The sequence below is a fragment of the Anopheles arabiensis genome (assembly GCF_016920715.1).
Source record: "Anopheles arabiensis isolate DONGOLA chromosome Y unlocalized genomic scaffold, AaraD3 chrY_contig0001, whole genome shotgun sequence".
Lineage (NCBI taxonomy): Eukaryota > Metazoa > Arthropoda > Insecta > Diptera > Culicidae > Anopheles > Anopheles arabiensis.
Window position 1 is genome coordinate 59,564 of NW_024412075.1, and position 25,774 is coordinate 85,337.

A 25,774-nucleotide genomic window follows, 5' to 3' on the forward strand; every position below is an offset into this window, starting at 1 on the left:
GATCGTACAGGCGATCATAGGAACCCAGAAGAGGTTCCCCTTACTGGAAACTCGAAATAAGTTAGGGTAGGCGAAGCTTTTAGGAGATGTTACTTCCTTTCTTGGTCTTATTTATCGATAAAATATATTGGTTCGGTGCAATTTCTTATTTTTGTTTTGTATTTTACTAGGTGGGGAGTTTCTATGTGGTTTTAATTTACAATGTGTCTGGGAGGGTGTGAGGTGTTTTCGTCGCTGCTTGCCTATGCTGCAGTTTTGATGTATTGGGCAAGAAGGTCATGGGCAAATGGGTGCAATCGTCACCGCGCTTGTACGTTGCTATGTGTTCTCGGTGACGGTGACGATTGCTTTTGCTTATGTTGCATGTTTCGGTTGTTTTTGCATGGACTGTGTGGCCTGAACTCTTCGGGTTTGTTGCTTTGGTCTGATTTGCTGAATATGTTATAAATGTGTAACAATAGTGTTAGTTGTTATTATGCTTAATACCAAATTATTTACCATTCCATCTTTTGTGTTCGGATGGCCGATGAAACGTTGATAGTAATGACGCGAACACAAACTACAATTTACAACTTATATTAGAACAAAAATGGTATATCCGTGCCACGCTGACACACAACCGTTCGCCACCAAAGCCAGATCGGAAGAGAGCGAGCAATTCCTTAATTCTAATTCTCCTGATTTTCGCCTTGCCTATCTAGTTTTCGCCTCTCTCGTTGCGTCGGCCGCCTGACTGGTATCGGCAGCTGTCTCCAGGGGTGAGCAACAATACAATCACAACACCATCAATTTTGGTACAGTCTGAAATCATTGGTTAAACTTCGATTCCCTGCCAACTATTGAATATGTGCTTTTAGTTGGCACGTTATTCCATACAAAAAAAATTCTCGGCAGGACATGAGATTTTTGTTAAATTTTCAAAACTGGTTTTCCCATACAAACGCATGCTTTTTAATTTAACTGTCAGCCAACTATCGAGCGTTCAACTATTGAATTCTGACTGTATAACCAACAAATCAATACCGTCAACTGTTTTAAAAACAAATCCGCTTTTTAGTTTATAAGATTCATAAGGTTTGCTAACAAGTATGTCTCGTACAGCTTTCATGGTTTCATCTTTATTTTGCGCTTCACCTATATTCGCTGTTACATCATCGTTCACTATCATTACAAGCACAGGATAACGACTCATACATTCTACATGTTTCAACCTGGTACCTGGCCAATGTTCTGTAAATGCAAAGAACACGACTGTGTGCTTTCATGACACAAGGCATGTTTGATAAATTCCGGATGAAAGGCAGAATTCTTTTTTCTTCTTTTGGCACAACAACCGTTTTGATTACCACAACAATTACCGCTGTTTTACTGATTACACATAACAGGATAGTCAGTAGTGATGGGTAATCCGGAGCGGAGTCATGGATCAACTCCGACTCCGGTGCGCAAAATATGACTCCGACTTCGGATCACTACCGGATTCAACTCCGGATCAGTCCGGATCACTCCAGATCATTCCGGATCAATCTGGGTTACTCCGGATCAATCTGGATTACTCCGGATCAGTTAAAATGAGTCCGGATCAGTCCGGAGCAGTCTGAATCAGTCCGAATGAGTCCGGATCAGTCCGAATGAGTCTGAATGAGTCCGAATGAGTCTGGATCAGTCTGGATGAGTCCAGATGGGTCCGGATGGGTCGCCTACACGCACGGTCCAAAACAGCCGAAATCATACAAAACCATGAAAAAAGTCTGTGCCCTTTTGTTTCGGCGTCCTCGTGAAGTTTACCTAGCCGAACTGAATGTGTTTGAGCCACACGAGCTCTCTGGCCCGTTCGGTGCACATTTTTGAAAAAAAGCTAGGGAGCTGCCCCTAGGTTCGGGGTGTCACAAAATATTGAAAAGTGGTCAAAAACCGCTATCCAGAATCGGATGTAGAATCATTAGACGAACTTAAAATTGTTCTACGACCAATGTCTGCGACGTTTAGTATTCAAGATATGGCCCGGCCTAGGTCTGACCTTGCATTTTCGTGAAAATTTAAAGCATGGCCATAGGGACGGGTAAAATAGCTATTTTGAAGCAAAAAACCACCTCACTTTAAATGGCCATAACTTTTGAAAAACAAGAGCTAGGGTGCGTTTGTGTTGTTTCAGTAGCTGTAAACAGTTTCAATGTGTTAGTGAACTGTACGAACGAAGGAGGATCTCCTGAAATAGCGTATAACGTGTATTAGTATTAGTAGTAAGCAAAACGGGCATCGATCATTACTAATACACTCGGTGTGCTGATGAGTGTTTCGTAAACACTCGTCATGAGTTGCAAGAAATGTATAAGACCGGTGTTGATTAGTGACGACCCGGTTACTTGTATGGGTATATGCCATGGTCAATTTCATCGAGCTTGCACAAGGCTTACTAAGCCAGCGGCTAAGATGATTAACGACATAGTGAACGTGAAGTATTGGTGCGATGATTGCTTGGAACAAGAAGGCTCAGGTGCATCAAAATCCGACGAAATGCTAGAAATCAAAGCGATTTTAGAAAATATTAAATTGTCAATTGTTGCTATCGAGGAGAAAATTAAAACGAGTGTGTGTGAAGTTGTTAGCATTGGCATTACCAATATGCAGAAATCTTCGATAGATGCTATTGAAACGAAATTGGCCAGTAGTGTTAGTGATGCGGTTAACACCGGCATCTCTAGCATTGAGAAAAAATTAAATGCAAAAGTTGCATGCAATATGCCACAAAAAACTTGGTAGAAAAATCTGATGCAACTTCCCTTATTTTGCAGGATACTGAACACACTGATTCAATAGGTACAACAGAATGGACAACTCTAACTCGTAAAAGAAAAAGGACAAATAGTGGAAGGATGGAAACTCCTAGAAATACCAAACTTCCCAATGTCTCAAAAATAGATAATCAAGTAAAAAACAATACTGGGACTTTAATAATTATACCAAAGATAGATCAAACTTGTGACAAAACTAGAAGCGACATGAGAGCGAATTTGGATCCAAGAATACATAAAATAACAAATTTCCGTAATGGTAAGCCTGGTCAAATTATTGTTGAATGGGCTTCACAAGAAGGGATTGACCATATAAGAAAAGAAATACAGACATCTTTGGGTGAGAAGTATCTAACTTCCTTGCCAACTAGAAAGTTCCGTATTATCGGTTTGTCGGAAAATTACAAAGAAGACGAAATGGTAGATCTCATCAAAACGCAAAATAATGGCTTTTCAACAGCGTACATCAAAATTTTGGGAAAATTTGAAAAAGCTGACTATAAATACAAAAAGTATAATGTCATAATTGAGGTGGATCACGACACAGCAATTTACTTAGACAGAGAAAAAAAGATTAATATTGGATTTGATAGAGTCTACATACACGAATCTTTTCATATCATGAGATGTTTTAAGTGCGGACAATTTGGTCATAAGAGCACAACATGTGATAATGAAGAAACTTGTTCCAAATGTAGTGGTAAACATAAAACATCAGATTGTAAGTCGTCATCTGAAAGCTGCATTAACTGTTCCACCCAAAATATGCAAAGAGGATTAAAACTGAACACTGCTCATTCAGCCTTCAGTAAAGAATGTCCCACGTTTAAATGGTTAAAATCAAGAAAACAGCAATTGAGTAAGTAGCAATTGCAGAATAAACAAAGTAAGAACATACAGATGTTATACATGAATGTGGCTGGATTGTCGTCTAGTCACATAATGTTGAATCATATTGTACAAACAATTCAACCTTGGTTAGTGTTTATAACCGAAACACACATTGTGGAAGCTGAAGCTTTCGAACAGTTTGGAATTCCTGGATTCACGGCAATTTCATGCTTATCCAATTCTCGACATACTGGAGGTGTGACTATATTTATAAAAGAGTCGATAACTTACAAAATTTTAATTAATGAAGCTCGCGATGGAAACTGGTTTTTATCAATTTCAGCGACAATAAGTAAGAAATCATTCATATTTAGTCTAGTGTACCATTCACCAAGTTCTAGCAATGCCCATTTTGTTAATTTACTCGAATGGTGGTTTGATAAATTTCTTGATCTTGGAGAAGACAACATTCTAATAGGAGATTTTAACATCAATTGGTTGAACTCCGCAGAATCTAAACCACTGAGACAGCTAATGGAATCTTTGAACATGAATCAGATTATTACTGAGGAAACTCGAATAACTCAGCGAAGTAAATCTCTAATAGATCATGTATACTGCAATCATAACTCATTCATAGCGAAGACTGATCCTACATTGAAAATAGCAGATCATGAAACAATTGTTCTAACTTTACAAAAATGCAACGTTTCATTAAACAATAAAAAAACATTTAAAAGTTGGAAAAGATACAGTAAAGACAAAATATGTTCATCTGTGAATGTTAATCTACCAATCACAAATTTATGTTTGCATGATAAAGCACACCGGCTAGAACAAGTAATAAAAAATAGTATAGCTCAACTCATTGATGTTGCTGTAGTAAATAATAACAATTATCAAAAGTGGTACACCGGGGATTTACAATGTAAAAAGCAGCGCTTGGACAAACGCTACTTCACATTTTTAAAAACCAATTCAGAGTTAGACTGGTTATCTTATAAAACCAGTAGAAATTGCTACCTACGTGAGCTCAGAATGACGAAAAGAAATTATTTTGAGCGAAAAATAAATGAATCAAAAATGATAGCAAACAATTGTGGAAGTTGTTAAAAAGTTGGTTGCAAACAGGTTCCAATGAAACAGGTAGGGTGCAATTTAATGACAAGATAATCGAAGATGAATCAGAAATTGCCCGGTTGTTTAATGAACACTTTGTCAATAGTGTTATGGACATACATAAAAGCATTCCTCAATGCAATGAACCAGAGCAAATTAAAAATATGGAGCAAACAAGAAAACGATTTCACTTTCAGCCGATTGATATTCAAACACTCCAAAGAATCTGTTTCAAATTGAAAGGAGCTTCTGGACTTGATGATATAAATGGTAAAGTGATACGAGATTGTCTCAGTGTCACAGGGGACACGTTACTTAACATTATTAACGATTCTTTGATTACGGGACAATTCCCAAATACTTGGAAAGAATCAATAGTGATTCCCATCCCTAAGATTAATGGTACAATCATTGCAGAAGAGTTCAGACCGATAAATATGCTAAACACCCTAGAAAAAATTTTAGAACTCGTGGTGAAGGAGCAATTGGTTCAATACTTAAAGGAAAATAAATTATTAGTTCCAGAACAATCAGGATATAGAGAATCTCATTCCTGTGAAACAGCTCTGAACCTTGTACTTGAGAAGTGGAAAACCAATTTAAACAAAAACATATAACATTAGCTGTCTTTTTAGATTTGAAAAGAGCCTTTGAAACAATATCGAGACCTTTGTTAATCAATGCCTTAAAAACTTCGGTATTGTGGGACAAGAACTTGATTGGTTTAAAAATTATTTAGAAGGGAGAACTCAGAGAACTCGTTTTAAAACCACAACATCGGAATCTCTTGAAAACTCATTGGGAGTCCCCCAAGGAAGTGTACTTGGTCCTATTTTGTTTATTATGTATATAAATGACATGAAAAATGTATTAAAATTTTGTGATATTAATCTCTTTGCTGACGACACGGTGGTCTTTCTCTCTTGTAGCTCTGTAAAAGAAGCAACAACGAAGCTGAATGAGGATCTGGCCTCGCTAGATCAATGGTTGAAGTACAAAAAATTGAAATTAAATGCAAAAAAAACTAAAATGTTAGTGCTGTCCCGTACCAAGACTCTCTCTAACTTACAGATCAATATTGATGACGAGGCCATAGAGAGAGTTAAAGAAATAAAATATCTTGGAGTCACAATAGATGAAGAACTGAAATTTAAAAGCCATATTGATAATATCATTAAGAAAATGGCGAAAAAATGCGGGATTATTTGTCGACTAAAAAAGACTTAAGTGTTTTTGCAAAGATACAGCTTTACAAGTCTCTTATGGCTCCACATCTGGATTTTTGTCCGTCAATTCTTTTTAAGGCTAATGCAGGACAAATGACAAGAATGCAAAAACTGCAAAATAGAGCAATGCGAGCTATTCTAGGCTGCGGATGGTATACGTCGTCATTGATTATGCTGGATACCCTAAAATGGATGTCGGTGAAACAGCGGGTAATGTACCAAACAATGATTTTTGTTTATAAACTCCTGAACAGTCACTTGCCTCAATATCTTTGTGATCGGGTTGTTCGAGGATTAAATGTGCACGACTACAACACAAGAAGAGCAGCAGATCCGAGAGTTCCTAAGGTTGAGACAGTATCAGCAATGAACTCTTTGTTTTTCAAAGGCATACAAACTTTTAATATGATGCCCAGAGTAGTTTGTAATGCAGAGACTATACCCCAATTTAAGAGACTGTGTGCAACTCACATCAAGGCCACTATTGTATGAAGTATGACTGTTGTGACAATAGTAAGGAAGTAGATTAATTTAGAAAAGACGAAATCCGCGAATGCGTGAATGAAATATAAATTGATAAATAAATGTTTTAGTCACTTGTTGTGTAAACCTCACTTGTCATCACCAGCTTTGATGATGATGATGATTTTAGCTTTTTTTTTTGCTTTTTGCTTTTATCTTTTTCTATATATCTTTTTAAAATTAAATTTAAAAAAGTTAAAATAAATAAACAAGTTAACACAAAAACAAAAATAAAGGAAAAGAATGAGTCGATATAGCATTGAGACACGCGCGCGAAAAATAGTATATATAATTTGATAACTTTCCTGGGGGTAGTGGTCTGGTCCAATGCAACCCGAAACGTGAATCGTCATAAATTGTACAGTAACGGAATAAGGAAAAAGTACGCTGTGAGATAGTTTTGAAAGTGGTTCTCTATCGCCATTAGTTGGTTGTAGGTTGAACCGGCTATACAAGAGAAACGAAAGCAGGTACCATGTATTGAGACCGACCATGACTGCTTCATAAAGAGGAGAAGAAAGAAGTTTTGTAGCCACCACGTTCTTGAAATACTTACTTGCCTTATGATTTGATTATTTGCATAATTACTAATTTACAACAACACAATTATCGATAAGATACAATCGTTCCTCTCAATACTATATCGGGGTAAGAGGTGGGACTCATCATCATCAGTTGTGTTCGATAAATATGTGTGCGTATCAGGTAGCAGCATATGTACTGCTTACCTGCCGTATGTTGCTGTGATACCGAACGAGACGCATAGACAACGCATCAAAAGGATATGTGTAGCCGTGAGGAAATTTTTCTGTGTCTCATTTGCCTTGTCCTTGCCTTTAGAAACTGATGAGTGAAGCACGCATACCGTTCGGGTATGTTCGGGGTATAAGCTCTGTTCCTCTCATGTTAATGGTAAAGATAGAATCGTATGCTATCGGCTCTGCTCACTTGGTGAGCCCTTATAATGAACGGAAAAAATAATGGTTGTCGTGCTGGTGCGAATTAATCTCTGAGCGTATTGGGCAGGGTCAATAACACTGTACAGCAGTCGCTGATGAAACAGAAATCACGTACATATAAAATCAGGAAACCAAGCAGGAACAAATTCTCGTAGGATGCAGGAACAAAACATTTCAACACAGCAGAACTTCCGATAGGAACAGCTCAACAAAACTCAAACACGAACGATTTCAACGCAGCAACGCGGAAATACGTTCGAACGCTTCCGAATGTGATTTGAAGGTTGAAGTTGAACTTATCCGCAATTTAAAAAAACCTCTGATTTTAAACGCAGATTTTTGGATTTTGTATAGGCCCGACAGTGTTATTGATTTCCAATTGTTTTTTCCCCAGGAGCAAAACAAAATCATACGATATTTTAATTGTTTTTATTCGAGCGGGCGAATCATATTTTTTAGGAATAAAGCGATCAATAATGCGGCAGCTCACTAATTCCTCTACTTGCCTATATCTAATTTACACTATACCGGCGAGTGATACAGAACCCTATGTTCGTGACGGTGGTGTGTCAAACATTATAATTCTCTTCGCAGACCGCAACGTGTAGCAGCTTATGGAGGGCCTGATTGTTGTCCGTTCTGCAGGACGATATCATGGCAAGAATTACTTTCTCGACAACAGCGGTGTGCAGCTCATTTGTTTTTATGTGAACCTGTAAAAGTACAGATCATTCTATTATATTTTGAATCATCGAGTAAGGAATTAAATTGTTCCTAGCATTCCCGAAATTGTTTTTTTTTCAAATATAAGCACCGCCCTTGTATAGACATATGGGATTCCAAACATTAGTTGCCTTTGTTCCTTTCCCCTCTTACTTGTACACAGGCTGATTGCGAAAACATGGCTGGATGATTTCTCCTCTAACAAAACGTTGTTGAGCTGTACTTGTTTATGCTGCGCAAAATGACGGAACTGAATTCGCCTTATATCGTATTTTAACGTTTTCTTTGAAAGCACCATAGCGATTATGGAATGCTTTACATCGGCAACTTCCAGTTCTGGATTGGCCGATTTCATTGAGTCTAATTGAAAAACATTGCAAACACAAGAAAAATTCTATGAGATATTAGTGTAAGTAGGAAATTGTATAGAAATGTTGGAAAATCGTACAACTCATTAGAAAATAAGTAATTTTAAATATGATGAATCCGCTCAATTACAAATAATACACAAACGTACGACGCATACAAAACAAACATTACAATATCAATTTGACAAGAAAGGAAAAAACGACAAAACAAATCACAAGTGTGAATTCTACACGAAGACGTGTTTTATCTTGTGAAAAGAAAATGAAACGCGGACGTGACTGCTCTCGTTCATTTCAAGATTGTAAGTGGTTTATTTTTAAAAAAATTTATGGTTTATATGTTAACAATTTCTATCAATATTTATGTTTAGTCTATGAGCTGTGAGTGTGTATTAGTGCTAGGCATAGGAGGGGTAAATTCTAGTTGATCTAAGAATTTTCTTTTAGGTTTTCGAAACCGTCGTCCGGTTCGGCCGTTTAATTGTACCAAATACATAGACGCGGTTTTTTGGCGACCCGTTTTCTCTTCACCGGTACCTGTTTTCCAAGACGCATAATGTGATGCCTGATCTGAGAATATTTATTACCCGTTACTGGTTTCCGGGCTAATAACTTGCCCGGGTTTTCCTAAGAGTACAGCGGTGCAGTTTTATTGCACTGATTTATGCGTGCGAGACCTTTTTTACCTATTTTAGCATATGTTTTGATGGCACATAGCAGCATAGATGTTTTGTATTTTTTAACATTTCTAAAATCGTTTGTTTAGGGTAGCGGAGCTAGTGGTCCTTAGTTATGGTTACATCCTGCTATGTTGAGTCGTCCTCATTATTGATGTTTTCATGAAACAGTGTTTATGCGGCTGCATGTTATAAAACAATTTATAACCGTGCGATCTTGTATTTATTTTGAAACTACGCCTTGCTTTTTTGTTGATTTTTACCCGAATCTTTATTCCCTTGTTTCTAACGTTCGTCTTGACTGACTGTTGAGTTTAAAATGTGAACTAATGAAGCGTTTGGATGAACATGGTTTTATATAATGTTTTTAATATATGAATTAGAATTATTATCGTTGCGTTCGCACCAGACACGTAGTGTGATCAAGGTGGATTGAAAATATCAGGTGATGGATAACGGCCTTTTGGGGTAGCTATAGTTGAGGGACTTTATGGCATTTTAAAACCGTTAACCATAGGTTTCCGCACACAAAGCTTAGCAAATAGAAAAGATTTTTTTGTTTTTACGTGCATTTTTGTGTCTCTATTGATTTTATCGAAAACTGTTGAGACGTTATCAACAGAATTCTTTCGTTCACCCGAATGTACAATAAATATGAGATACACATGCGTTTTTTAAATAACGTAGTAAGTTTATTGTAGCTAAAAATTCAGTCGCTTGGTTCAGGAATCGGTGAAAGAATGGCTAAAGATCGTAACCTTTGCCACGTTCAGAAATGTTTTTGTTATCGGGACTGCTCGGCCCGATCGTTATCAGCACGACTCTACTTCGATAGTGTCCTCTATCGGGATTGACGGAAAACACCACTGTGCCAACGAATTGACCTTTAATATTTATTTTAATATTTAACAAAAACATTAAATTTAATAACAAAAGATTTGACGATTTGTTTATGCACGAAATTTAAAATCATGTGAGTGAGAGTTCTAATCTCATGTAAATTGTCCATGCGACTCGTAGATAATGAGTAATTAATGTGAAAATTGAAAAAATAATGCTTTCTTAGTTTTTGTCATCAAAAATGTCGAAAACACAATTAGTCATAGAATAAATTCACGGAATAACACAAAATAACACACTTTAATCCATGTTTTAATGTTAAATAAGAACTCGCAAAGTCCAAAATATATTTTTAAAGAATGTTTAATCGAAAAAATGGGGTCGATAAATTATATGAACAAATTTATTAAATGTGAACAAAGTTTGAATCCTGAGGACCTTACGTCAAGTGACGAATTGTCAAAATGCACTAGAGTCCAAAGTGAGTAGAAAGGAGGTGTCGTCATGTAGAACAATTGAGCATCGAGGCTTTAGAAAAAGCACAAAACCAGGATCGACGGCAGTTGTCAAATGCGAGGAGTGTTGCTGGTATTTGGATAGGATAAATGAATTGTTTTCGTTTAATAAACATTTGTTTAGCAATAAAAAATGTGTTTTGCATCCACACTCTATAAATCGGCATTTTACACGTTATAATGCAGCTGCTGCCTGTAAACAAATATCGACGGCTGTTGTCAAACTGAATCTCAAAACGGCAACAAGCCAAACGATAAGAAGACACCTCCTCTATATTCTACCTTGCTAGATTCAACCAAATATTTTTTCGCGCGTTCTTTCGATTTGATAAAGATTAACGTGAAAGAGATGTGAATTGGATAGGTTGCGAGATAAGACTTACTTAATTTTATTCTGTACAAATTCAACTAGAAGATTTCGTGGTGGTAGTGTAATGATCCTTCCTTAGAGTAGGTAGTGTAATGGGTTTGGTTTTAGATATGGTTGCCAAGTATTCTGATGAGTGTACATACGGTACAACTGATCAACGCGTACCATCGCGGTAGGTCAGTGTTTCGCTGACATGTATCGAGGTGGCATAAAACTTCGTTGGTAGCGGACTTTTCGACACTTGATCGTCCAGGCGATCATAGAAACCCGAAAGGGGTTTCCCTTACTGGAAACGTTGGAATTTAGAAGCCTTACCTTGGGTAGGGGGACATAACTAAACTATTGAAATAAGTTGGAAGGTGAAGGTTTTAGGCAGCGTAATGTCCTATCTTGACAGTCCGAACGAATCTGACTTGCCACGGTTGGAGTTGGTTTTATTTATACTCAAAAGAAGTTAAGGGTTTCTCACATTTGGTTCCGGGTTGTATGTTGGAAAGTTATTGTTTTCACTCAGCTAGTTACGTTTGTCTTTTCTTGACAAGAACGATGGTTCTTGTCACTAAGTTCCTGTTTTGGGTTTAATACATATACTGTTCCTGCTTTGGGTTACATGCTGTTCCTGCTTATGTTGTGCGTTTCGGTTGTTTTTGATATGTGTGTCACATCTGTTATTTGTTTGAATGGACGGCCTTCCGGTTCCTCCGGTTGCGTTGCTATGGTATGATCTGATTTGCTGAATGAGTTATAATGAATGTGTTACAATGGTGTGGTTTGGCTTTCCAAAGTGTGTTACAATGTGTCTATAGCTAATAGTGTGAATTATGATAAGTTTTGTATAGCAGATATGCTACAATGTACCAAAAACACAAATGATATTGCTTTTTATGCAAAATTTAAAACGAGTTTTTTACAACATGCTCAATATGGGTTCAAGTCCCATATGGACCGTGCTCCCCTTAGTAACTATAGTAACGGGTAGCCGATAACCCACCGATAGTCCAATCAATTAGTGGTATAAAAGGCAGGCCTTGATCGACGATGGTTGTTACGCAAAATAATAAGAGAGGTATTTGTTGAGTATTGATAATTGATGGTTAAGTGAAACATTTGTCATCATGGGAACTCATTTTGAGGGGCTCCAATGCATTTGGCTTTACACTTTTGCTTAATTATAAAAATGCAAATTTAAGATAGTATAGAGCATAGGTCTTCCAACTACGGCCCGAGGCTATATCGCTGTTCATTTCCGACCCTGTTACGATCTCGATTCTTATATCTAATATCCAGTTCATATAATACCGCCTGAAAATGTTAACCCTTCAGTTAGAATTTGGCGGCGAATAATAATAGAATATTATTATTCTCCATTCCCAATGTTTGAATTAAGACTTTCCACATTATTTATGGTTTTATGGTTACAGTGTGTTTCCACTTAATATTATTTTCCAGTTTAAAATATCGGATAAACTTTGTTTTTGAATTGAATTGGTTGCATTATCGTGTTGGTAATTGTTTGATAATGTTTGATGCCCTATCTTACTGTGGTTGTTGCGCCACATCAGAAGACAAAAGGGTGAACATTAAGAGTAATGTACGAACAAGCTGTAATAATATTTCAACTTCATTCTACCAATTTTGGGGCGACAGAAACGTTTGCATCGCTGGTGCTTAAGCTGCATGAGCCTGTTGCAGCAGTCGAATGGCTTATAGACCATAAGCTATTGCAGGCTGTTCAGCTGTGCCGGAAGTGCGAGCAGCCGATGCGGCTGCGTAAAAACGTAAAGGGGACGAAGGATCGCTGCAAGTGGGTGTGCACAGGACGTTTGTGCAAAACGCGGAAGTCAGTGTCCGTGCTGGATTTTTCTTTGAAGGATCCAGACTTACACTGATGCAGGAGGTCCTGTTGCTGTACCTGTGGAGTATGAATGTCAGCGTGGCAGAAGTGGTGAAGCAGCTGCAGCTCAGCAAGATAACGGTAATTGACCATTTCTGTAATATACGTCTCCTCCTTTTCAATGTTGTCGCAATGCTAGCGCCATCAAAAATTGGCGGCCCTAGCAAGACAGTCGAAATCGATGAGACAAAAATTACCTCACGAAAGTACAACCGTGGACGGCTCATTCGCACAGAGAGTGACAGAGAGTGGTTGGTGCGTGGAATTTGTCGGGAGACGAATGAAATTTTTCTGCATCGAGTAGAGCATCGGAACGCTGATACGTTGACTCGGTTAATATGCGACAACGTAGATGATGGCACAACAATCCTAACCGACTCTTGGGGAGGATATGTTTCGTTAGCCGAGGTTGGGTATAGCCATGGCATGGTTAACCATTCAAAAATTTCGTTCATCCCGACAATAAGTTCATTGATACGCAAAAAATCGAAAATCTATGGCGTTGTTTTTAAAGATTTCCTCAAGAAAAAGGCACAAACCGCATTACGCACCTGAATCAGTATTTGGTGGAATATCACTTCCGCAAAATGCACCCTGATTATTGTTTTCAGCCTTTGTTGGAAGCTGGGAAAGTCACACATTGATTTTCGATATTTGCGTAACCTCATATAGACATAATAATATTTTTTCTTCTAGCATGGCTGGCCATTTCCTTTCGACTTCCTCGTGGTGCTGGCTGGAGTATTCAATTGGTATTTTTTAATACCTTTTGTATATACCAACTGGAAAGGAAGTTTTTTTTCATTTCAGCTTCACAAATAAGGTCCTTTTACCCCGCATGGTAAGGTAAGGGTTGTCTCAGTTTGTCGATGACTCAAATGCTGCCACAGTTTGGAACGCTAACATTCATCGCAGGAAAACAACATCGAATGAATACTTCTTATATGTAGAAACAGGTATGTTTACTTTTTCTTGCTCCACTATCCGTGTATAATTGAGGCAGTGTTGTTGTGGTTAAAAGACTGGAGATATGATTAGACTTTCTGTATAATACTCCCCATTAGCGTAGTGTGCTTTCCGTCAATTCTATCCCGCTGAATTCCAGTACTGCAAAACATTTAACAATAATGAAAGCTTTAAACAATTTTTCAGCATGGCTAACATGGCACTTTTTTTAATCTACATCTACTTTTTCATAGTATAACCCAATTTCATCAAAGCCCAAATTTCAATCGCTGGAACCTCGGCATCCAATTGGATATCAAATCAAAGGTAAATTTATAATTATCACATTTAATTTAACTACATATAATTAATAATTAATGGTAATTTATTATATTTATATAGTATTGCACAATTACAACACTTTTTCGATTTACAAAATTCTTTACTATTTTCATTAAACACATTTAACACTTATTACAATAAACACTATCAGACATAAACACATGCACACCATAGCAACACACCTCGGAAGAATTTAGGCCACATCGTTCATACAAAACAATTGAGCCATATTTATAAAAAGTAGGTGAACCGAGAATTCATCACCAAAAGCGCAGCGTAGGCAAAGATAGATAAACACTTAACAATTCGAATAAATTACACATCCAAAGCAGGATTAATCCAAAGCAGGATCAGCTTATACATTATGTTCCAAAACACCCATGTTTCGTCGCGAATAGTTTTCGGATAAAGTTTCCTTTTCTTTCTTTGGTTTTTGCTGCTAATAATTACCGAAGCCGTTGTAAGAAATTGCTAGTGATGAAGAGAGGGAAAAAGCCTTTTCGCCCTCTATTTACTAATTTAAGATCGATAGAGATGTGTACATCAACGGGCGCGGATGTGATCCGATTCGCAGTTCAAATCTGCACGATTCGCGTAGCTGCTCGAACAACCCATAAGCGACAGTTTTCCATGGCCTATAGTGACAGCAACTAGAGCTTTTGTCAACATCGAGCAGAAGCTAAACGATAGCAATGAATTGTTAATAAAACAAACCAATGTCCTAAATTTGTAGAAAATTGCACCAAACCCATTACTTCCTTCTCACTATATATAAAATCGAAAATCGCCATCATGACGTGAGAGTAAACATTCAGCGAGAGAGAGAAAGCGGTGAGAGCAAAGCTCTCTTAGCAACGCGCGTTGCTGCGAAAGGACTTGCTCCATGCCACACTGCCACCCCTCGGGTAATGAGGGCAATGGTTACTTAGATTTTTGTTAACACAAACCGATTTTAAAACACATGGTAATGGATATAATGATTTTTTAATAGTTAAAGTTGCAAATTACCCACATGTTGATAACGTGTTCCATTTCACACCCCTTCCTATTATAAATCAAGATATTCAAGGCAATATTTAAAAAACATGTTTCAAAACAATGCAAAATAGCTTAATTGTGAAATGGTTTATATTCCAATTCATTCAATCATTAATAAAGCTAACCATACACATTATTGGTGTTTAAGCACCTCGAATACTACATACACCGTCGTCATCGGCAGATAAGTGTGGTACATAAAATCCTGTAAAACGGGTTGCTATACCCGGGATGTCGAACATGTACACTCCCTCAAATATTTTTCTATTTGTCGTAAAGTCCTACGCGGACCTGCTGGCCTATACAGGCTTTCGAGATTCATTACCACGTAGCCGGATATTCAATCCTTGCTACGGGCGGACGGTCCATTCTGGGCTTGAAACCATGACGGGCATGTTAATGAGTCGTTCGAGTTGACGACCACGTACCACGGGACCGCCTCAAATATACTACTCCTTCAAATCTACTACTCCGCAATACAGTCGTTGCCACCAAATTTTGGCTCTAAGGCATTAATTTTTGACAGTGCGCATGAATTTTTGCCTCTAAGGCATAAATTTTTGACAGTGCGCATCAATTTTTGACTCTTGTAGGAATAATGACAATTTTACAAGGTATTCAAGCAGATTTTTAACAATTGTCATTCCACAACTCACAAAAAATACAAAAACTTTGTATATAGATTGTTTTTGAGAAAAAATCATGAAATTTTAAAATTTCTAAAGCTTTTGTTTACAGCTGAAAATACGTGGCATTTTTTTTCACTCCATTGAAACTGAAAAAATTGGCAAAACAATTGTTTTATTTTAAATTCTAGCAATAAAATTTTTCACTATTTAACTTAACTTCAATCATTTCAGAACACACAGTTTCAGAAATTACATAAAATTTTGTAAATAAAGTGATTGACTCACAGTCAAAAATTGATGCCTTCGAGGCAAAAATTGATGCGCACTGTCAAAAATAGATGCCTTCGAGACAAAAATCGTGAAACGCTGCCAAAAATTGGTGCCTTCGAGACAAAAATAAGTGAGTTAGAGTCAAAATTTAGCGACAACGACTGTATTGGCTGAGTCGGAACAAGGAAAACGCATCCCAATAAGAGGCGGATGTAGTCGAGAGACCCTAAGCGGCCATATTTTTTAGCATATGCGAAATTTCGAGCGAGAATGCGGCGGATGTTGATGGCTTGAAATTTAAAACTGAATTTGTAACGATTTGCTCGCGGGTGGGAAGAACTACTTATTTCAGGATGTATAACAGTATAGATCGGAATATTGGAACTACCCATTTGGAAAGGTTATATGAGGGGATATGTTCACTGTTGAAATTTAATATGTGGCACAACAATAACAATTGTCTCATACACAAATACCAATTCCATTGAATACTTCAAAATTAGTTTCAGGATAATAAAATAAAATTTCGATGGCGTTTTTGGAAATGACCCTCATGAAATTAAAGACCGAGCAAATTTACATTGAAATTGTTCTAAGCATCTATTACTTATTACCTAACGTATGAAACATAAGTCGAAAAAAGAGAAGAAAAGGAATTCAAACCACGTGCGATATCATCTTTTGTAGTTCAATCTTACATTTATCGGCACAAAAACAGAAGATGGATTGAAACAGAAGTGAGAATTTCAAAAATTTATGTTTTTAAGTACGCAATTGGGATTGGATCTTAACATGTTGTATATGTATTAGCGGCATCCTAATTTATTAATCCACTGCACATTAATACATTATTCAATGAACACGTTGTTGAGGTTACTACTTAGCTATGCTTTTCAAAAAATCACGCCGATAATCAAAAATAATAATAAAAAATTATACATTTGTGTCAACAGAGGCATGGAACGTATCAGTTCGATTGAAAATAAGTAAGAATGCAGTTACTAAACTTTCTGTTTTATCAAAATGGCCACAAAATTCGCCAATCATGATTATCATTGTTATTACTTATAAGTGTAAGTAAATAAGATTCATTGGTAATTTACGTGCGTAACAAATAACCTTATTTTTGAACACCAGTTAAAAAAAAATAAAAAATTGCGTGACTTGGTTTTTTATGGTTATTTAAGATGTACATCAGTATGGCTCAAAAGTAGTCCCATCGATATTTAACGGTTCTGCAATGTACAGTAAGAACTGTAACAACCAGGAAGTTACAAGTTTAACACAGTTGTAAGAACAAATAAGAACAAATAGGTGTTTGAATCATGGTTGATGCCACTGAACGTGTAGAGTTTGAAAATAAGTCGAAATTTGAGAACATCCGGTAGATTTTACCAAGCCTTAACTAGTCGGGTATAAATAAAACAATTTCCAATCATGGCAGATCAGATTCGTTCGGACTGTCAGAACAGATAGAACGATACTCTTCCTAATTACCTCGTCAACTAGTTGTGTGTGCGTGACAGAAAGAGAAAGAGGAAGGGGAGGAGGAGGATGGGGTGGGGGTTCGGATCTGGCCAAGAGGAGTAATGATTAAGGATGTCTTTAGGAAAGGTGCAATTATGTGGAGTAGTTTTTTATATTGTTTATAGAATATAATATAAGATATGTTCATCTAATGCAACTTGCACAACGTTAGAGTACCTTGGTTGGGTTGTAGGTTTTAGTTAAATAAATTACGAAGAATTGAAAAAAGTAATGCTTGTCATCCTTAGTCATCTGCAACACAATCAATTATCTCACAAGGCACCAAATATTGGATAATATTTCACATTTTACTCTTCTCATACGATTGGGTATGATTTAATTTACAATAGTTGAAAGAAAAAAATTGATTAAAAGAAAAACGGTTGAAAGAAAAATGGTTTGAAGAAAAAATGGTTGAAAGAACAATGGATTCAGAAAACTACCATGGAAAGCAACAGCTAACACCAGTCTTACGTTTGCCCTGTACATTATGAAAAGGAAAATAAAATTAACTATTTCAATTAAAGCTAAATAGATAAACTAAAATTTTAAAATTATTTTACTTCACCCACCTATTTCAGCCTACATTTCAAAACACACAACTGTCTTTCAGGTAAACGATGTCAACCGTTCTGAACGAGTTAACAAAGACTGACTTCATTCATTTTATGTGCATTGTTCATTATTTATATATAATGGCTACTAGAGTACAACTAACATACTACTACAAATAAACCACCACCGAGTTCCCCTAAGTCCCCAACCGTCCATACAACCGTACACGGTGAGCGGATGGTGTAAGTTTTGTTCTTTCATCATCCTCATTCGAATCCTGTTCGCAGACATATGCTGGTTCGATACGTCCTTTTCATGCCTTTCGATAATTTTAAAATGCATGGGGAAACCGTACCTCTGGTATGGGTGTCGAAGAGGCCGTTAAACGGAGGTGATGTGCACAAAAACGCTTTTGCATGGTACGGCCAAGCAGTTCGGCAAACTATGAACGACATTTAAACATTTAGTCATTTAAACTACAGAACAATCGATATCCTCCCTGATTTCTGTTCGCAAGCCGAGCAGGACCAACGGCAGTTGATCACACCAACGTTGCGAATCGATACAGGTGTTTCATAAGGCCGTTAGCTTCGGGATGGTACGCTGTAGTACGCATGTCCGTGATCTGTCGTGACTGTTGCAGGAACGCTCAACCGAGATATCCTACATTCCGAAAATGCTTTGGCGACAGTTTCTGCTAGCATTTCTGGTAGGGGAACTGCTTTCCGTCAACAACTAAACCGGTCGATCATCGTTACTTAGTACCGGTTTCATTTAACGTCGGAAGTTGTCCAACCAAATCGATATGAACGTGGCGGAAACGGCTTTTGGGAAGCCTGAATTCGTTTAGTGCCGCAGGTGTGTGACGACGGATCTTTGATCGTTGACAATCGATCTGACAAAGCGGACGACATCTCGATGAACTGAGGGCCATACGAACCTTCGCGCAACCATTTGTCTCATTGGCTACTAAATTGAAACTAATTTTTCTACGAGCAATCCACCACAACATCACTATTCAAGCCGTATTGATCGGACACCCAAATGATCGATGTTAAATTGAAACCGAAATCGGAACTTTTGCAATAACAAAAAAATGTATCACAAGCACCAAGACCAGTTCAACCAAAAGGACTGATACATCGATTAAAAAAAATAAACAGCATTTAAATGTTCTCCATCTATACAACTGAAATACAATTGCAATATACACTATAAGAATATGGTATTTTACAAAGTTTATTCAAACGAGTACAGCATTCAACAACAAGCACCCCATGGAATGAATCGTTCATGAATGGGGTTTTCGGCGCAACGCATAGCAACGTTTTCGGCGACCGCGGTATTCTGAAGCGCGGACGGACTTCGTTGATAATCTTTTTTTTTCATCGCGCTCGATCGGTGTGTGATATTTTATTTCGTTCGTTTCGTGTCGGTTCGTCTTCAATTGTGCCCTTTCCTTGTGACTGGTCGGCCCGCCAATTCTCCCCCTTCCCTTCCCTGCTTGCGTCAGGCCACTTTGTCGGCCACGGTCCATTCCGTTTCCTTTCCCCATCGCGGGCGGGCAAGAAATATCACCGGCCAAAAACGAATCACGCCTGAATCACATCCCCGTGGCCGCAGTCGCGAGTGTCAAATAGGCCCCGGCACGAAGGAAGGCAAATCCGAACATCCCCGTCGTTAACATACCAAAACGTACGGCCGCCATCATATCTGTTTTGACTGATATTTTCACTACCATCACAGCTACTACTACTACCACTATTGCCGTGGCCACTGGCCATTGCTGGTGCAGCAAGAAATCACAGCAGTGTTTTCAAAATACCTCAACGGGCGCCGCACAGTGATTTGTTGTTATGAACGGTGCAATAAAATGCGTGAAGCAAGTATGGTTCACCTTGTGAGTGCATTCGGTGCCTGCTACTACTACGTGCGAGGGTATCAGCAGAAACAGTGTATTTCGTCGTCTGTTTGCTCGCGGTGTTGTTATCACAAAGCAGGCCGCGCATCGAGCCGCGAATAAACGTGGAGCACACACACAGACTGCATGCAGGCAGGGGGCACACACACACATACAGGATTAGGATCGTGAGGTGCAAGGGTGTGTGGACCTTATTCGAGAGCGTGTGAAACTAGGAAACGAAAAGAAGGAAATGTGAATACTCACAACTAGCTTAGCAATTCACCTTTGATTATACCCCGCGAGCGAACGAGCAGCGCTGCAATTTCGTCACTCGTCACTCATAGCGGCTGGTTGTGCTTTCTCACTCTGCTATTTCCAAGTTGATTTTTACCGCGATTTTCTTGGTGTTTAAGTGCTTGAACTGTTTTAGTTCGGTTAATTTGCACTCGCGCGTTCACGTATCACAAATTTACCTGTGAATTGTACCTGTGAATTGTACGGTTTAACATATAAACATTCCGATCCGCCTGCGGTTGTTGTGACCACTCACTGTGCAGTTGAACTTTGCGCTATTTTGCGATGGCGTCCGTGATCTGTAAGAAATGTGAAGGTGCTATTAGCAACGATCCAATTCCGTGCTTCGGTCTGTGTGAACACTATTACCACGATAAGTGTATTGGACTTTCAACCCCGCTCCTGCGTGATTTTAAGAAGTCACAAAATTTATTCTGGGCTTGCGCAGATTGTACTCAGCGTTTGCGGGCCGTTGACACTTTACACTTCTCGCACGGCCTTTCTCGTGATGCTGCCTACCTGTTGGAATCGTTGCAATCCGATTTCCGCGATACCTCACGTTCTGTGCAGGCGACATCAGCTGGCTTGCGACTTGAACTTTCCTCTTCACTGGATTGTTTTAGAAACGAAATAGCTTTGATGAAACAGGAATCAGCATCGTCAATTCGTTCCGTGAAAGATTTCATCGACTCACTTACTGCTTCTCACTCAATGGAACGCAACTACTCACAGGCTCCACTACTCACAACGCTTGATGAAGTTAAGCATGGCATCAAGGGGCTTGATCTCATGCACCGTGAGTTTCTCACTTCCTTCAACTCAATAATGAACAAGCTCAACTCTCATCTTGCCACGCATACAACTACATCGAGTGCTCACCATTCCGCGATTCCTGCTACGCACTCAACGACCACGAATCCAGTTGCGGCCTCTAAGCTCACCCATCAAGCTGTTGGTGAGAATCCTTCCAAACGTCGATTGATGGATCGCTCTCCCGACTCGTCGCCTACCAATACCGTTACACGCGCTATGCTGTCATCGGGTACAGGGTTGTCCTACAACAATATTACGACCGTTCCTGAACGCCCACGCCGTACTTGGGTCTTTATCTCCCGTATTGCTCCTGATACTCCGATTGAAGCGATCCGTGAAATGGCCTGTTCCAACATAGGGACAGACGACATCTTGGTATACAGCCTTGTACGACGCGACCGGGATCTTTCTACGCTCTCCTACGTATCTTTTAAAATTGGTGTACCGGATTCGCACCGGGCTATTGCTTTGGCTGCTTCAACCTGGCCTCGCGGGATCTCTTTTAAGGAGTTCATCGACCTTAATCCCCGCTCCGTCAATGTTTGGCGACCCACTACTGCAGCATCCCATGCACCTTCTGCGCCTGTTACCCGTGAATCGGATCATCATTCATCGCCACCTTCTATCAACCACACGACACAACTGCGAAACGCTGATTTCACTATTTCGCCCGATCATGGTCCTATGAGCTTGCTTTATACGCAGTACTTTCAGCAAGCGTAAACCGGCTGATCCGGCTGAAGATTTTCATGAACTACCGACTTTACCCGAATTGATGGAAGCTAACCCTGCATCTAATACACACAATCCGTCTGACTCTCTTCCGCCGTTAATAACTTGCAGCGAGAGCACTCCCGGCGCATCTCGCTCTCTCATTCCTTCGATCGATCGACTAAACATCTACTATCAAAACGTAAGAGGATTGCGCACAAAACTAGACGAGTTACGCCTCTCTCTATCTGAGCTTGATATGGATGTGTTGGTGTTAACTGAAACATGGCTCGATGGCTCAATTCCGTCCTCTCTTATCTCGGAGGATGCGTATGTCATCTATCGCTGCGACCGAAATCCTCTCAACAGTAACCGTTGCCGTGGTGGTGGTGTACTCATTGCCTGCTCTTCCGTGCTGAACACGTCAACTTTATCACTGCCGTTCGACTCGCTGGAGTCTGTTTGGACAATTGTTAAGCTTCAAAACCTTGCAATCTATATCGGCGCCGTTTACATCCCACCCGATTTGCGTTCTTCCGAAGTAGTCCTTGACGTTTTACATGAGAGTGTTAGTTTCGTTGCTGGCAAACTTAAACCAAATGATCTTATGGTGTTACTTGGTGATTTTAATTCACCATCACTCTCCTGGCAACCGTCGGCATCGTGCGTTAATCAGTTCATTTCTACTGGTGTATCTCGTGAAAATGTTTCTCTGCTTGATGGAATGTCGGTAAACGGTTTGCTGCAATTATCCGGCATAAAAATATACGCGGAAGACTATTAGATCTTCTATTTGCCAATGCTGCCTTCTTGGAGTGCTGCTCCCCCGTCATAGCTTCACCTGTTCCACTCGTCGCGCTAGACAATCATCATCCTGCTCTTGAGACAAGCGTGCTCCTTACGCACTCTCGCCCTGCATCCTCCCAACGAATACCTACGGCTCGTATGTTCAATTTTAGGAAAATGGACTACCAAAAGCTTCATCGTATATTAGCCGATACCGATTGGTCCTTTATTGATGCTGACTGTGACATAAATCAAGCTGTAGCAGCATTTACTAATGTAATCACTTCCGCCTTCCCTTCCTGCTGTCCTCTCCTTAAACCCGCTCCTAATCCTAAGTGGTCAAACAGAGCTTTACGCCTATTAAAATCGGACAAAAACCGCGCTCAACGCGCCTACCGTTTAAATAATACTTTACACAATCTTTGTGTATATAAATATGCGGCTAAGGCTTATCGTTTTCTTAATCGCCATCTGTATCGTCGCTACGTTAGGCGTCTTCAAATGCGCTTCACTATTGATCCTGGGTCATTCTTTCGTTTTGCGAACTCTCGGCGAGGCTCTGCTAGCCTTCCATCCACCCTGTTTCTTGATCTGTCCTCTGCTACGTCCAATCCTGATATATGTAACCTGTTTGCCAAACATTTCTCTAGTGTATTTGTCGATCCTAGTACTTTTAAGGTTCCTTTGGACGTAGGCTTGTCTTACACGCCCTCTGATGTGATATCATGTAATTCAGTCGTTTTAAGTGAAAGCCTAGTAAAATCCGCTTTATCCAAACTTAAAACTTCGTTTTCACCAGGCTCCGATGGCATCCCTGCCTGTGTTTTGAAAAAATGTGGCATTACCCTCACTCCTATTCTCACTCGTCTTTTTTTCCGCTCGCTTAGTGTAGGGATTTTTTCCTAGTCAATGGAAACTAGCTTGGCTTGTTCCCATTTATAAGAAAGGTGACCGCACACTAGCATCAAACTACAGAGGCATCTCTATTATTTGTGCGTGTTCTAAAATCCTCGAGTCAATTGTCCATTTATCTGTAATGCCTTGTGTAAAAAATTATATTTCTACGGAACAACACGGCTTTATGCCCAATCGCTCAGTGTCCACCAACCTAATGTGTTTTTGTCTTCTCTATATCACTATCTGTCTAGTGGTAAGCAAGTAGACACTATCTATACCGATTTCAAAGCGGCATTTGACAGTATACCTCTATCATTACTTGTTGCTAAGCTTCGAAAACTAGGTTTCGGTGGCTCTATATTGCCGTGGTTCAACTCTTATCTTGAGAATCGTTCATATGCAGTTAAAATCTGTGGCTCTTTCTCTGAATGTTTTCTTAGTTCTTCGGGTATCCCTCAAGGTAGTGTCCTTAGTCCCTTACTGTTCATTCTCTTCCTCAATGACTGTACTTCGATCCTTCCTCCTAACGGCTTCTTGCTATATGCGGATGACGTTAAAATTTTTCTTCCTGTATCTTCTACAGCTGATTGTCTAGTCCTTCAATCCTGGCTCTGTAAATTCTCTACATGGTGTGCTTCTAACGGTTTAGTCCTGTGTCCTGAAAAATGTTCTGTCTTGTCTTTCTTCCGATCTTCTACAAGTATAACTCATGCTTATAGTGTCTGTGATGCCCCTATTCCCCGTGCGTCCTTGTCTAAGGATCTTGGCGTCTTCTTTGACCCGAGTCTTTCTTTCAAGGAGCACACGGACTATGTCATCAACAAGGCCAACAAAAGTCTTGGTTATATTTGTCGCATGTCCACTGAAATTCGTGATCCTTTTGTCTTAAGTCCCTTTATTGTTGTTGGGTCCGTTCCGTACTGGAATATGCCTGTGTCATCTGGTCTCCTGTTCAACTATCTCTGCTCCAAAGGATTGAGAGGATCCAGAGACGTTTTACAAGGATCGTATTTCGTAGTTCGCTGGGTCATCACTCTATTCCGCTTCCTTCGTATGACGATAGATGCACTCTATTAGGCCTTGCCAAGTTGGAGCACCGCCTCTCGGTCGCTCAGGCTTCTTTCGTCGCTGGCATATTGCTCAATACGATTGATACTCCTTCACTTCTGTCGCGCTTACATTTGTATGCACCTTGTCGCACCTTACGTTATCGTTTTCGTCTCCAGTTACCTATATGTCGTACACGTTTTGCTCGCAATGAGCCTTTTGTAAGAGCTATGTCGTCTTTTAATAGTACTTCTGATCTGTTCGATTTCAACATATCCTATCCTGTCTACCGATCCCATCTTCGCTCCTTTTCCGTACCATAAACTCCTTCCAACTCCTTCGTGAATAATTGTATACTATAGTCAGTAAGTACTATTGCTGTAACCCAACGTGGCCGAGCAATTAATAAAATAAAATAAAATAAAGTAAAATAAATAAAAATAATCGAAATATATTTGCGGTGCCTGAAACGATCACAAAACTCATGGATTAATATAAATGTACCACGATGTTCTGAAAGCAATATGATTCAACCACTCGTTGGCGGGTTGCGTGCACTGGCGTTGATCAAACGCCCGTCCACTACTAGTAGCCCTCGGCCGTCAAGGACGGTGTGAAGCGAACTGTCCTTCTCCGAATCGCTACGCCTGGAATGAACGATCTCAGTTTGACGCATTGAACTACAGCTATCACGTGAGTATGCTCCCGGTTCGATATGCTTAACCAAAGTGTTTTCTGCATCCGCTAGCTCCTGTTGGGTCAACATTTCATCTTCTCTAGACTGCCTCTCTTTAGACGGTCTCTCGGCTCTGATGGTTTCTAGTGCAAAATGCTTCTTCAACGATTTATTTTGTAGCTCTTCACTTACTCCATCACACGAGCGCACATGCAAATTCAAGTATGTCGCACCTGGGACGTTCTTGGCGATTGGACAGAAACCGTATATAACCCATCCCAGCTGAGTTTTGGAAGCAACGGGCTCGTTATACCTTCTTTCAACGCTATTGAGTGGTCTGGTCACGTGACGATTATCAATTCCTATTTTATGCTATTTCGATTCTATTTTTGCATTAAGTCATACAAATTTTTTTATAAAATATGTTTGGTTCAGCTTGTAAGAGTAGTGCGATTCGCTTATTTAAAACCCATATCGGACATACAAGACAAAATAAATTTAG

General features: G+C 39.3%; 1 protein-coding gene and 1 long non-coding RNA gene across 2 annotated transcripts; one reads left to right on the forward strand and one right to left on the reverse strand.

Moving 5' to 3' along the window:
• Window positions 1-321: 321 nt before the first annotated feature.
• Window positions 322-782, reverse strand: LOC120906950. The gene is made up of 2 exons (XR_005740232.1): window positions 499-782; window positions 322-432 (listed from the first exon to the last, which is right to left on the reverse strand). It is a non-coding gene; the product is annotated as an uncharacterized LOC120906950 (long non-coding RNA).
• Window positions 783-2,164: 1,382 nt separating this feature from the next.
• On the forward strand, window positions 2,165-4,686 carry LOC120906947. The gene has a single exon (XM_040319003.1). The coding sequence runs from the start codon at window positions 2,736-2,738 to the stop codon at window positions 3,660-3,662; it is 927 nt and encodes a 308-aa protein (XP_040174937.1). The 5' UTR covers window positions 2,165-2,735; the 3' UTR covers window positions 3,663-4,686.
• The last annotated feature ends 21,088 nt before the right edge of the window (window positions 4,687-25,774 follow it).